This window comes from Acomys minous (assembly GCF_964271855.1).
Source record: "Acomys minous genome assembly, chromosome: 6".
In the NCBI taxonomy this organism is placed as follows: domain Eukaryota; kingdom Metazoa; phylum Chordata; class Mammalia; order Rodentia; family Muridae; genus Acomys; species Acomys minous.
Window position 1 is genome coordinate 103913960 of NC_140487.1, and position 12837 is coordinate 103926796.

The following is a 12837-nucleotide window of genomic DNA, read 5'->3' on the forward strand; positions in this document are numbered from 1 at the left end:
AATCACACCTCCGCTAGAGCACTGGGAAAATCGTAGTCAGCTGCTGTGAAGCAGTCCCGTCTCCTCGTACTGGGAATTAAAACAAAAACCACATTCTTAAGAGTATTTCTGTGCTTTTCAAAGAAACCAACATTCCAAAATTGTCCTCCACACATTTTTTTCATGGGCATGTACAAATGCATACAAATATCATATGTAAAACACACACATGCATACACATATGCACATACACCTACACTCAAAAGGGGGAAATAGATGTAGGTTCTGAATCAAACTAGCTCAGTAAGAAAATCCACAATGCTTGTGAAGATGCCCCGAGACAGGCATTTGTAGACATGGCTGTGAGAATGTAATTGGCACACACATTCTAGAAGATATTTTGGAAATCTAAAGGGGAAAGCCTCAGGGATGTTCATCCTCTTTGACCAAGTAACCTTAGGGTTTGAAGGTTTATTATAGAGAAATCATCTAAAAAATACAAATTTTTAAAAAATCCCATCCAGTTCTCTGGAGCTGTTCTCATGTCTTGGCTTTGTAGGGTAACTGTATTAACCAGAGCCCCAGGACTAGATGCAATTGGACCTCATGGTTTTTCTGTCCCCACTCCCAGATACAAAAGGGCACCTGGCCATATGAGCCCTGGCTCCCGTTTCATCTGTATTTCTGGCTGTAGTGGTTGTACCAGGCTAACTCACTGCCATCCATTTGATCTCAGGGAGACTTCCAAGGGAACCCACTTTCGCCCCTTTCTAACCGTACCCAACAATGCCCACTGCAGAGGCCAGGCAGCCTGTAATTACAGTACTCCAGCAGACAGCAAAGCTAGGTGCAGTGTCTGCATCAGTGAATGTTCATCCTGGGCCTCTGGCCATGGAAAGCTGTTTTGCACTGCACTGCCTGGCATCCTGTCACCAGACCTTGCTCAGGTCCAGGTTGTATTTATAAACAGGATTTGAGAGAGAGAAAAAAAAAAAAGATCCAGAAGCGATTTAGATGGTTGACAACAAAGTGGTTGAGTAAATTCTAGGATAACTATACAGTGGGACTTTGAGCATCCTTTTAAAAGTGCAGTTTATGGGCAGTTTCAGTATCTTGGGGGGCAGGGGAAAACTCATGTTGTGTGTTTACTGAATTGTTACAAAAGAAAACCAAGAAATGACCTGAATGGCCATGCCCAGAGGAGTGACTGAATGCATTGAGATTCATCCGTGCGAGGCAATATTATGCATTTATATAAAAAATAAGTTAGATCTGCAGCTACTGACCGGAACAGTGTCCCCAACTCCTTGTTAAGTTAAGAAGCAAGTTGCAGACAAATGAGCTAAACTGCAGCCTCATTTTAAAGACAAAATCATAAAAATTTCTCTCCAAATGTGTCCACATGCTTGTATGGGGCCGGGGGGGGGGGGGGGTTATGGCGAGGGAGGGTCACCAGCCTGGATACTGACTTGGGTAACCATGGTTGGTGCTCGGAGGAGTACAGGGTACCCTCCTAGCTCAGTCTGTAGTGCACGAGACTCCAAAAGGAGCGAGGCTATAAACAAGCCCTGCCTATCTATGCATTACTATAAGTGGACGTTGCCTTTTGTAATCTAGAGATTGAAGAATAATTTACTACACAGCCTTCCAAAGGGGATGTACAGTATTTTCTAAACATTTTTATCAGTGCATAAAAAACTCTAGAAAATGGAAATATTAATAGCCATTGCCTCTGAAGGAATGTGAGATTAAAATCATTTCATCCTTTTAAACCTTGCCTGTATTTTTCAAGTGCTCTACAAAGAGCAAAACGTGTGTTATTATTTCATACAATGGGGGCCTTGCACTCTCTTGCCAGCCAGCCCTGCATCTGCCTGGTACAGTCTAGCCTCTGCTCACGTTGTTCAACCCCTCCTGATCACCTTTGCTCTAACTGATGTATCTTCGCAGCAAATGCTGATTGAATTCTGGCCACTGGGGATGCCCAGGGCCAGGGCCGAGCTCTCATACAGCCACATCTTACTTCCAGAGGGACCATTTAGATATCAAACAGTGACCTCCTCAGAGACCCTCATCATAGTCTCTTGATGGCATCTCCCACTTTCTGTCACCTTCTTCTCTGAGAACTGCCCTCTGGGTCTCTTCCTCTGTTGTCTCTGCCTTCTGCCTCCATCTCTTTTGCCCTTATTGTCCCGTTACATGAGCAGTGTTTCCCAGGGTCCGCGTCCTGGGTCCCACTGCTTCTCTCTCTATAGCAGGAAAGATCATCCCTACATTCCAGGTCAGTGTCTCCGGGCTTGGGCAGGTCTGAGCTGGGGCAGCCGTCTCCAGTAGCGGGGATGGTGGCAATGTTGGTATCAATGGCTGTACTAGGCGTGAACAAGATCAACTGAAGCCTCTGTGGGGCGGTCTATACTTCAGAAACACTGATTGCACTCCTAAATGAGTACAGTTAAAGTGCTGCTTCCAGGGACGAATGGAGGCTCTAGCTAGTCCATGATCTAGGTAGGCTCCATGGCGGCTCATAGACTGACCTAGAAGAATGAGCCATTAGCGACCTAGTGCAGTGACATCATTGGGTTTCCACTAGGCTTTTATGGCCCTGAGATGAGAGATGAGGGGGCTCATGGTGCCTGTAGCAGAAAGAGGATGTTCAGGGAGGGACTCTCGGGCCTTTACTTCACTATTCTTGTGGTTGGTGTCTGGTTTCTCTTCATTTGTGAACTTGTTTGTCCCCTGTCCGATGCTCATGTATTGTGTTTGCTCTGTTCGCTGTTATTAGTAATATGCACGCGTTCTTCCCGTAATGAAGGTGTTTGCTTTTCAACCCAATGTTTGTTGGCCTTTTCGATTTTTGTCTATTTTACACAACTCTCTCTCATTCACATACACACTCACACACATGCACACTCACACATGTACACATACATGCTCACACAGTACCCATTCACACATACACACTCACATATAAATACACACACTCGCTTTTATATAAAACTGTTAATCATACAGCATCATTCAGAAAATTAGGAAGCCACAGATATCCATTTATTTCTATATTCTCTGATAACTTTATAACATGGGCATTTTTTTTAGCACTTAGTTAGCCCCATATGCAATTCACTTTGATATATGATCTGAATTCAGAAGATAATTCTTTCTTAAAATAGTTAATTATTTTGTTCTCCGAAGTTGTTCTTCTTTTTTTAAAAAAAAAAAGTAAAACAACAACAACAAAACTTCTTATATCAGTTTTTGTGTGTATGAGGCTGCTTTTTTTTCCCCTCAGCACTGCTTCATGCCGTATTTGCGCACTGAGAACCCCTCTCCAACACAGCTTCCACATGTCACTCATGATACGATTTAGAACCCTTTATTATGAGACTACTAAATTTTCTACCCATTAAAAGACAATACGTTGTCCAAATAACCTACTTCCCAGTTAAATTTAGGTGTCATTTTCCCAGAGTTGAAAACGTGTCTTTGGGCTTTCGATGAACATTGCATCGGGTGGATAAATTAACTTTTCAATATTTTTTTTGAGAGGTTAATATTACAAATTAACCTTTCGATAGTTAGGCTTTTCCACTCAAGACTCCATCATTTCTCCCCAGTTATTCTGATCTTTAAAAAAAAAATCCCTCTAAAACTTCTTTCCTTAAAGTGCTTACACATTTTGTCTCCTTCCCTCCCTCCCTCCCTCCCTCCCTCCCTCCCTCCCTCCCTCCCGCTCTCCATCTCTTCCTTCTTCCCTTCCTCTATCCATCCCTTACTTCCAGCCTCTCTCCATCTCTCTCTCCCTCCCTTTGTCTCATGGCACTGAGGGTGGGACCCCAGGACTTCTCTGAGCCATGCATCCTGGGCCACACCCCTGAGCCTGCCTGCACATTTCTCATTAAGTTTTTCTCTGTGTATATTACGCTCTTTGTAGTTGCCATGAAAGGGAACTTGATCCTCCTGCTCTCATCTGTGACTGGCATATACGAACCTTATTGACTTTTGTACAGTTTGCATCGGGTTACTTTGCAGAAATTTCTTCTTAGTTCTAATAGCTTTGTAATCGATTCTTCTGGTCTCCCTGGGCACATTAGCATACCGTCTGCCAGCCATCTCTTTGCATCCCCCTTTCCTTTTTTCTCTGGTGTTGCACACTGAGCTTTTCTGGTCAGGCACGTGGTGCTAGGGAGGATGCTGACATCTCTGTCTCTCTCTCTCTCTCTTTTTTTTTTTTTTTTTTTTTGACCCCTATCATATGTTTCGCCTAAAGTACAACATAAGGGGCTGATTAATGCAATGAAGATGTTCTTCTGCCTTGTTCTGAATGCTTATTGTAATCAGAGTTACATGTCTAATTTTATTAAATGCCTCTTTAGCATTTATTCAGAAGCCCTTAACTTTTTCGCCCTTAATGGGATACTTTGCATCAAGAGATTTCTTAATATTAAAGTCGTTTTTAGAGATTAAGCGGCCTTTGTCAGTTAATCCCTAAGGTGGTTTTTAAAAAAGTTAGTGTTGAGTCAACTTATCAGCGCCATCACAGAGGAAGTGGCCCGCCTATGTGAAGTCCCAACGCTGAGTAACGGTAGCTGTCACCCCGTTCTTTACTTCCCCTCTGCTCTAATTCAGCCTCCGTAAGTAAAGATACTAATAGTGTCCATCACGCGTGGCTCTTGTGAACATCAAGCCAGTGAAGGCGGAGATCCTAGAGTTGTCTAGACAAACACTGTCTGGATGCAAAGGCCCTACCAGCCGACTGAGAACCCGCTCTGTGCCTGCTTGTTACTGAGACGGCAGGATTTGAAGATTTCAACCCACAAGCTTCCTGCTCTCCTGCTTTACAGCCTCAGCTGTTCATGGAGAAGCAGGGAGGTATGCTGTTATGCTAAGTGCTGGCAAACAGAGGTGAAGGCGGCATGGCCTTTTCACACTGCCAAAATCCCGTGCCTGCGTAGGGAGAAAAGGTAGATGTGCAGGACTGGGGGACACTTTGGCTAGAAAGCTGGAGTGTAGGAAGGGAGAGATTTCAAAGCATCAAACCACACAGAGATGTCCCCCCCCCCCATAGCCTTTAGTTTTCTTTCCCTGTTGAAGAGCAGTGAGGGGTCGCAGGGTGTTGGAGGCGATGGGAATGGGGATGACTTGGTCCTAGTCATGCCTTGGGAAAGTGGCTCTGAACGAAAAGTGAAGGGGTTGGTAAGGACCAGAGTACACGAATGAGCAGTTGGGAATCCAAGGAAGAGCTTGGTATAGGGGGCTGGGAGTGAAATATAGACAGAGACGCTGGCCATGGGGCTGTGGAGAGAAAGGTGTCACTTCCCGTCTTATCTAGACATCGTGATGGGGACGTCATCCCATCCCCTAAGTGAAGGAGCAGCGGGCAAGGGAAGAGTGGGTGTGCTTCCCAAAGCAGTCAGGCCTGGAGCCCAGGGATGGCAACTGGCTCGCACTGTGCAGTAGTAACGTCACCAGTACGTGAATGGGAAGTCCTCTGGGCTGGACAGAGACAAGAGGCTCCGCCACTAGGCCTGGAAAAGAAGCAGAGCAGTCAGATAAGAGGAAGAAGGGACAGTGGTGTGGGATGAACCCACAGTATGGCTACTTCTAGAGAAATCCTCCCCTAGCAGCAGCGGCATCAAGAGCAAGAAAACCAAGTAGAACCTCCACTTCCCTAAGCCCTCCTAACATCTCACTTGCTATGTATCTGAAGCTCTGTTTGACCCGAGCCTACAGCTGGCAAGCCCAGAGCGCAGCCTGAGCTATGGCCGTTGGTGGGGTGGGGGTGGGGCAGAGGGCTCAGAGTAGGTTGCTTATCCCCAGCACATTCGGTCTGCGATCTCACCGTGCCTGCCCGCAGGTAGACAAGTAGGATAGTAAGGTAGAACTGATGGGCGTGGTGAAGGGTGAGGAGACAGGCTGTGATTCCAGTCAGCCTAGCTGTGGTCTGACAGGAGTGCTGTGGGGTTGTGTTTATGAAAGGTAGAGTCTGGAGCACAGTTGAAATGAAAAGACCCCCGGCGGAGAGACATGTGCAGGAAGTGTCCTCAAAGGGCCAGAAAGTGCATGCCTCCAGTGATGCCATTTAGGTGGAGGAGGAAGGATGGCAACATGGGGCAGACCCATTGGTGACTGGCATTTTCCAGGGAGGGTTGGGGTGAGCCTATCAGCTGAGGACAGGGAAGCTGCAGGCAACAGAGGAGGCTTTAGGTGGTCCCGTGGCTTGGTTGCAAGGTCTACAATGCAGGCTGGTTGTGGCCCTGTCTGACATCTTGTAGAGCTGTCCCGTGTGTCCCTCCCTCGTTCCTGGAGTCTTAGGCCACCAGTCCTCAGGAACAAGGAAGCAGAAGCCATGAACTGGGGGTTTAGTGGCCCGTGAGCATGAACAGAAATGACCTTATGGGGTCAGCTTCTGGGAGGTAGATCAATTTTGTGGGGTGGGCGAGGGTTATATAGGACTTTGGGGAGGCGGGATATCCAGGGTGGGCAAAGCTCATTGGCTGAAGGGCTGAGGTATTGAGATGCCTTATTAGCATGGAGAGGCCTCCCAGGAACCCCAGGTGTTTGCCGGGTTCTTATCAGGAGAAAGGACGTTGGATCTGTAGTTTCCCTAAGGTCTTCTTGACATTCTTCTAGTAGAAGGTGCGGGGTCTGGGATCCCCCAGGCAGAGAAGAGGCAGGCTTGCCAACAAAGGGAGCCGCCCTCCATTTCGCACAAAGCTCAGGGCTTTCCTGTAATGGTGGGCTGCGATCTTAGTTTCCCAACAGCACAGAGGCTTCAGTATAACTGAGTACAGTGAGCCACGTGGGGACAGCACGTTACCCGCCTTCTCTCTCTGAGTGCCGAGCCCAGGCCAGCCCATAGGCAGCCCTCGGAAGAGCGATGGCCCCTTTAACACGGTACTTCCAGCTCTTGGAAACTACCTGGGTTCTTCCGGCCATGCTGAACTCTTTCTGTTTTCTCTTCCAGGCCAGAACTGCACGTTCCAACTTCAGGGTCCCAATGGGACAGTGGAGAGCCCGGGGTTCCCGTACGGCTACCCCAATTACGCCAACTGCACATGGACCATCACTGCAGAGGACCAGCACCGGATCCAGCTCGTGTTCCAGTCCTTTGCGCTGGAAGAGGACTTTGATGTCCTGTCAGTGTTTGATGGCCCACCCCAGGCAGAGAACCTTCGAACAAGGTACCATCCTCCTACCTCCCTGCTGCCAGCAGCTGGGTCCTGAGCCAAGCTTGGTGAACAGCGGGCCTCAGTTTTACTACTTAAGTTTCCATTAATCGCATATAATAATGTATATAATGTATTCTGATCATAACTGCTCTTTTGACCTTTCCCACTCCCACTGGTCCCTTTTTTACACCTTCCAGTCAGTCCCCTTTCTACTTTCTTGTTTCACATGTCTCTCTTTATATGAGTATGAACCAAAGAGTTAAATTAGGGTTGATTATCAGAGCATGGGCAGGGCCTTCTTTACAGAAGCATGGACACCTTACCAGTGCCTACACCACTGAAGAAAATGCATCTTTCTCACCTCCAGCAATTATTAACTGCCTAAAATTCCTCAGGAAGGGGTGGGGCCTTGTGAGAACCACCCCCCTCCATGTTGATGGGTCCAGTCTTACTCAGAAGCATCAACTTCCTTTCTATTGGGCCCTCCCTTAATACCTGCTTGCTGGTTTGAAACAAGGTTTTGCTCTTGTAGCCCAATACCTCAAATCCGTAATCCTCCTGCCTCAGTCTCCTGAGTGCTGGAGTTACAGCAACCCTTACTCGCCATGCCTAGTTTCTCTGTTGCCTTCCTCTTTGAAAAAAAGCATGATAGACAAGGCCATGTCAGACACTTGGGTAAACTGGGTAGAAAACAGAAGTAATAGAGAAATTCCAGTCTTTTCCTTGAAAAACATAAGTATATCCGTATCTGTCTGTCTGTCTGCCTTTTGGGTGTATCCTCCACACATAGAGGAATGCTTGTATTTTTACCTTGTCCTAGGTCACGTGGGGCTGAAAGCTGTGAGCGGTGGGTGGTGCTGTGTCATGCACCACAGGCCTGCAACCACGGGGACTTGCTGAAACTGCATTTGGATGCCTTTGTAGTGAGACTAGAACTCTGAGATTTGGAGACGGTTCTCATCCTCTCCAACTCCAACATGTCTGGTGGAAGCTAAAACCAGAGAGGGGCTGAGATACCTAACAGTTGTGCCTCTGAGTCACCTCCTAAGACAAGGAGGTCACAAAGGAGGCAGAGATGGGGTTGGAGGGCATAGCCCTCTGTGGGAACGGCAGACTCCGGGGCAGACAGCCCCATTAGGACAGCTTTCTAAGCATCATTGACCTGGAGGCCTGCTGCCCTCTATCACGAGCATTAGCCCCGCCTTCTCACTTAAACTTCCAAGCTTCTGAGAAAACCAAAGAGCTGTTGGCTCACCAGCCAAGTTCTAGGGTTCATGGGGGGGTGGGGTGGGTAAGCATGTTTGTCTCACGTTTACCCTCTAAGCTGGCTTGAGGATGTTTCTGGGACTTGTCATACTTCATGTGCAGGTTGGTCCCCTAGCCAGGGATCTGGGAAGCCTACAGCAGAGGTAGGGTAGTTCCTTCCAGGCATGGCCAGACTCACCCATCTTCCTTTTATATGCCTCACAGGGTGAGGCATACAGGTGCTATTTAAAGAAACCCTGTACAAGGAGCTAAAGTCCTCTTTCATTTGTTCAACAAGTACTCTGCAAGTATCTGTTTTATACTAGTGCCGACCTGAGTGCTGGGGGAACCTAGCAGTCAGCGGAGCAAAGTCGCTGTCAGCATGGCGTCCACCTGCTAATGTGGAGATGGGCCTGGGATATCTCAGTGGCTGCTGTATGGGCAAAGTAGCACACGGGTAGCTGGTAGGGCTGGGCTTGGAGGCCAGCGGGGGACACTGAAAGGGACAAGAGACAGCTGTCCTGCGTGAGCATCTAGGGAAAGCTTCCAGGCCACACAGGCGTTGTTGAGGTCTTTCGGAAGGCGTCCTTCTGAGCACAGCCCACCCCGAGGAGGCTGATCTTGTTACCTAGCTCACGCTGTCCTTTAGTAGGTTATGCCTGTGCGGGCTCCCCACCTTGTGACATTCACGATGTTCATTTCAGAAGAAGCCGATGTCCCGCAGCATCGGCTAGGAGGAAGAGATGGAAGGGTCTCACTGCCTCTGAGCTCCCTTGGTCACACTGGGGCAAGCCAGGAGGAGGAAGAAGCCCAGTTAACCATGGGAGTGTGCTACCCTGGGAGGGGAGGGGTGGTGCTTCTCCAAGATGGGAACTCTCCGGGGGCGGAGCATCTTCTGAATCTTCTTCACATTACAGCTTACTAGTTTACTCAGGTTTTGTTATTCATGACTCAGCCGTCATGTTTGTGTGTCAAGGAAGTCAAGCATCATCACATAAGGGCCTAGGATGTGGACATCTGTCTTCATGGCGACTGTGCCTGCCTCCTCTTCCGCATGGACTCCTGACTCTGTCCGTTCCATCGCTCTTGACAGACATTTTCCTGCTTTATTGGTCTTTTAAAACCTCCAGTGCTGCGCCTATCAATTTTCTTCTTTCTCCATTATCTAACATATTGATTTCTGCTTTTATCTTTATCCATTCTTTTCTCCCACTTACCTTAGGCTGACGTTGCTCTTTGAGGGTTTCATGAATTGAATTAGTCCCATTATTTCTTGTTTGGTAATAAAAGCATTAAGAGGCATTTTTCCCCTAAGTGCAACTTTGACCATATCCTGTAAATTTTGATGGGTAGCTGTTATTTCAGAAAGAGTTTCTAATTGCAGTTTTGTTCTTTCTCTGACTCTAGAGGCTTTCCCTCTAATTTCAAGTATTATTTGTTTATTCTCTTAAAACTTATGATCTAGTTTTATTGCATTATGATTGGATTATGCCTTTCAACTTTAGGGGAGTGTTGACTTTCCCTCTTCCTTCTAAGACCATATTTTATAAATGTTCTATGAGTATTGAGAAAATCAAATATTCCATATTGAAGGATGAAAATTCACGTTATTAATCCTGTGGGTTTGTTCTAATTTTCTATTTATTGTTTAATTGATACTCATCAGGATAAGCAATAAACTGGTGTCAGGCTTGCATATTTTGTCAGTTGTCATTACTGCTATTTATAAGTCTCAAAACGCTTTATGTGTTTTGATGCAGTATCTTTAGCAGACACATATTTTCATCTTTACGTTTTTACATTTTATGTGGCACATGTGTGTGCGGTGAGCACATGTGTGTGTGGGTACTCCTGCATGAAGAAAAAGGCCAGAAGAGGACTTCAGGCATCTCACTCTGTTGTTTGCTGCCTCATTTATTTGAGCCTTGGTTTCTCACTGCGCCTGGAGCTTGGTGGCAGCCAACAAGCCCCAGAGATTTTCCTGTCTCCACTCCCCTACAACAGTGAGGTTAAGGCTAGTGCATAGCCACACCCATGCGGGCTCTGGGGATTCAAACTCAGGTCCTCATGTTTGCACAGTAGTGCTCATACCCCCTGAGCCATCTCACTAGCCCAATACTTTTTAAAAAAGAATTATTATTATTATTATTATTATTATTATTATTATTATTATTATTATTATTGTTATTGAGACAAGGTTTCTCTATGTAGCCTTGGCTGTCCTGGACTCACTTTGTAGACCAGACTGGCCTCGAACTGACAGTGATCTGAGTTATTATTTTTTTAAGTGTGTGTTTGTAAGGTGAGTGCAGGAGCTCGTGGGGGCCAGGAGAGGGCATCTGATCTGGAGTTGGAGTTTCAGGCACATGTGAGTTGCCTAACATGGGTACTGAGAACTAAACTCAATCCTCTGCGAGACCAATATGGTCTGTTAGCCATGGAACCTCCCCAGCTCCCGGGAATTATTTTTAAACATTGAATCTTCGCAGTGGATTTTTTTTTCCAGTATAAAAATTATCTTCCTTATTCAAAGATATCTTTTGCCTTTGATTTTACTTAGATACCAACAATACCACCTCTCCCCACCCCCCCCTTTAGGATTGCATTTATCAGGGTGATCTTTGCCAGTTCCTCTACTTTAGTATATCTATGGCATTGTTTTAAGGAAGGCTCTAGAACACCACCGTGTTTTTTAAGGGTTCCGAACAGCATCAGCATCCTTTAGCAGCACCGTCCTGTCCACTCACCTTCTAGAGTACAACTGATGTGCTTCCTCATCTCTGGTGTTTAATGGCTTTCTATTTTTAAGCTTTGTGGCTGTCACTTCCTTCTTTTTTTTTTTTTTTTTAAATTTTTCTGTCTTCAAGTAAAAGATTTCTTTACTTTCCCCCCACGATTTTCACTCTGCTCATGGTTAAAGTGACTTCCTTAAGGCATATTTTAAGCTCCATCTCTCTGTCAACATCCTGCTAACCTTTCCCTTAATGGAGGCTGACTGGCTGGGCTGGCGGCGGCTAGAGGAAGCTCCTGGAGTGCCGTAGAGCATGGGATCGAAGCCTCTTTTTCTTTGTCTCCAAAGTTGACACATCTCTTTCACACCTCGGGTCACTGCCACGAGAACTGTCAGATCAGGTGGAGTGGAGTCTCGCTGTACCCTCGATGCACCATCTCGAACTGGACGACTAACAGGTTTTTACTCGTTTGATGCCATTGTGAGTAAAGATTGATTTTCCTGATTTTAATTTCGCTAATCCGTAGAAATGCAGTTGACCTTGCTGTATTGATTTTGTGCTCTGTAACCTTACTGAGTTCTCCACCGCTCAGCACAGCTCTGTGTACATCTCTGAGCGAGAGCGACTTGACTACCACCTTTCTGGTTTGGATAGCTCTCCTTTCTATTTGCATGTTTCCCACCATGAAGTATGTTAGCTGTGTCCTTTCCTCTCCGGACAAAAACCAGGATGCCATGCTCACCTTTGCACAGCGCGGTACTGGAGCTGCCCACCAGTGCTTACACACAAATACCCCAACGGTCATTAGTGTTTTTCTGAGGATTTGGAGTGAATAAAAGAAGAGGGTGACTCAGCGATGTCTAGCTCAGACGCAGAAAATGAGTCCTGTGAGCGTGTGGTAAATTCCAGGCCACAGGAAAATGCAAGTTGCATACATGTGTGTTACATATACATACATTCATGGATATGCATATAATGTATATGTATGCAATGCACCATGGTCATGCATTTGATGTGTGCGATGTATAGCACACAAACATCTAATATATATGTGTGATGTGACGCGTGAAATGTGTCTTACCATCTGGCCAGGACATGGCTGGCAGCATGTTTGTGCACTGACGTTTTCCTTCATCTAATAGAACAGGTCAGTCATCTCTTACTGGATTATCCTGTGAGACTCACAGAAAGAGATAGACCTAGATTTTATGCTGTGTGTACATGAAAAACACATATAAACACAAACTTAGGTGTACATATTGCAGTGCTATCCTCACATATGCTAAGCAGGCACTCAGCCCCACCCTCTCTCATTTCCAGCCCCTAATCTCTATGTTTATTAATGCCGTGATGTCATGCAAGTCTGACTTCGCTGAGTCTTATCTGTGAAGTAGAGGCGACTGTCTCGCTTCCCAGGGATGGTATGTGAGCCTTTGGCTTCAGGTCCCTTATATGCTCCGGAAATGTTGTTTGCATTCTTCCTGCCCTTCAGCACTTAAACCTAAGAAGGCAGACATTTCTGAAAGGCTTTGGGTCTTTCCTGACACTTCATCCGTGCCTTCCCATCAGACCTTGCTTTGAGGGAATTGACGGCACCGTGGAAAGAAGTGAGAAGAGCACTGTGCTCAGGTCATTGTGCCTACGGTGTAAGTGTTCGATATGAGACACTCAATGCAGCAAGTTTATGCACGCAACATAGATGCAGATAATAG

At 46.4% G+C, this 12837-nt stretch overlaps 1 protein-coding gene across 3 annotated transcripts in view; it reads left to right on the forward strand.

Moving 5' to 3' along the window:
* Nucleotides 1-12837, forward strand: part of CSMD2 (CUB and Sushi multiple domains 2) — a 573432-nt gene that overhangs the window by 62620 nt on the left and 497975 nt on the right. For all 3 annotated transcript variants that reach the window (XM_084784630.1, XM_084784631.1, XM_084784632.1), the window contains exon 2: nucleotides 6944-7160. In XM_084784630.1, the coding sequence (XP_084640756.1) occupies nucleotides 6944-7160 (217 nt within the window). The remainder of the gene's footprint in view (nucleotides 1-6943; nucleotides 7161-12837) is intronic.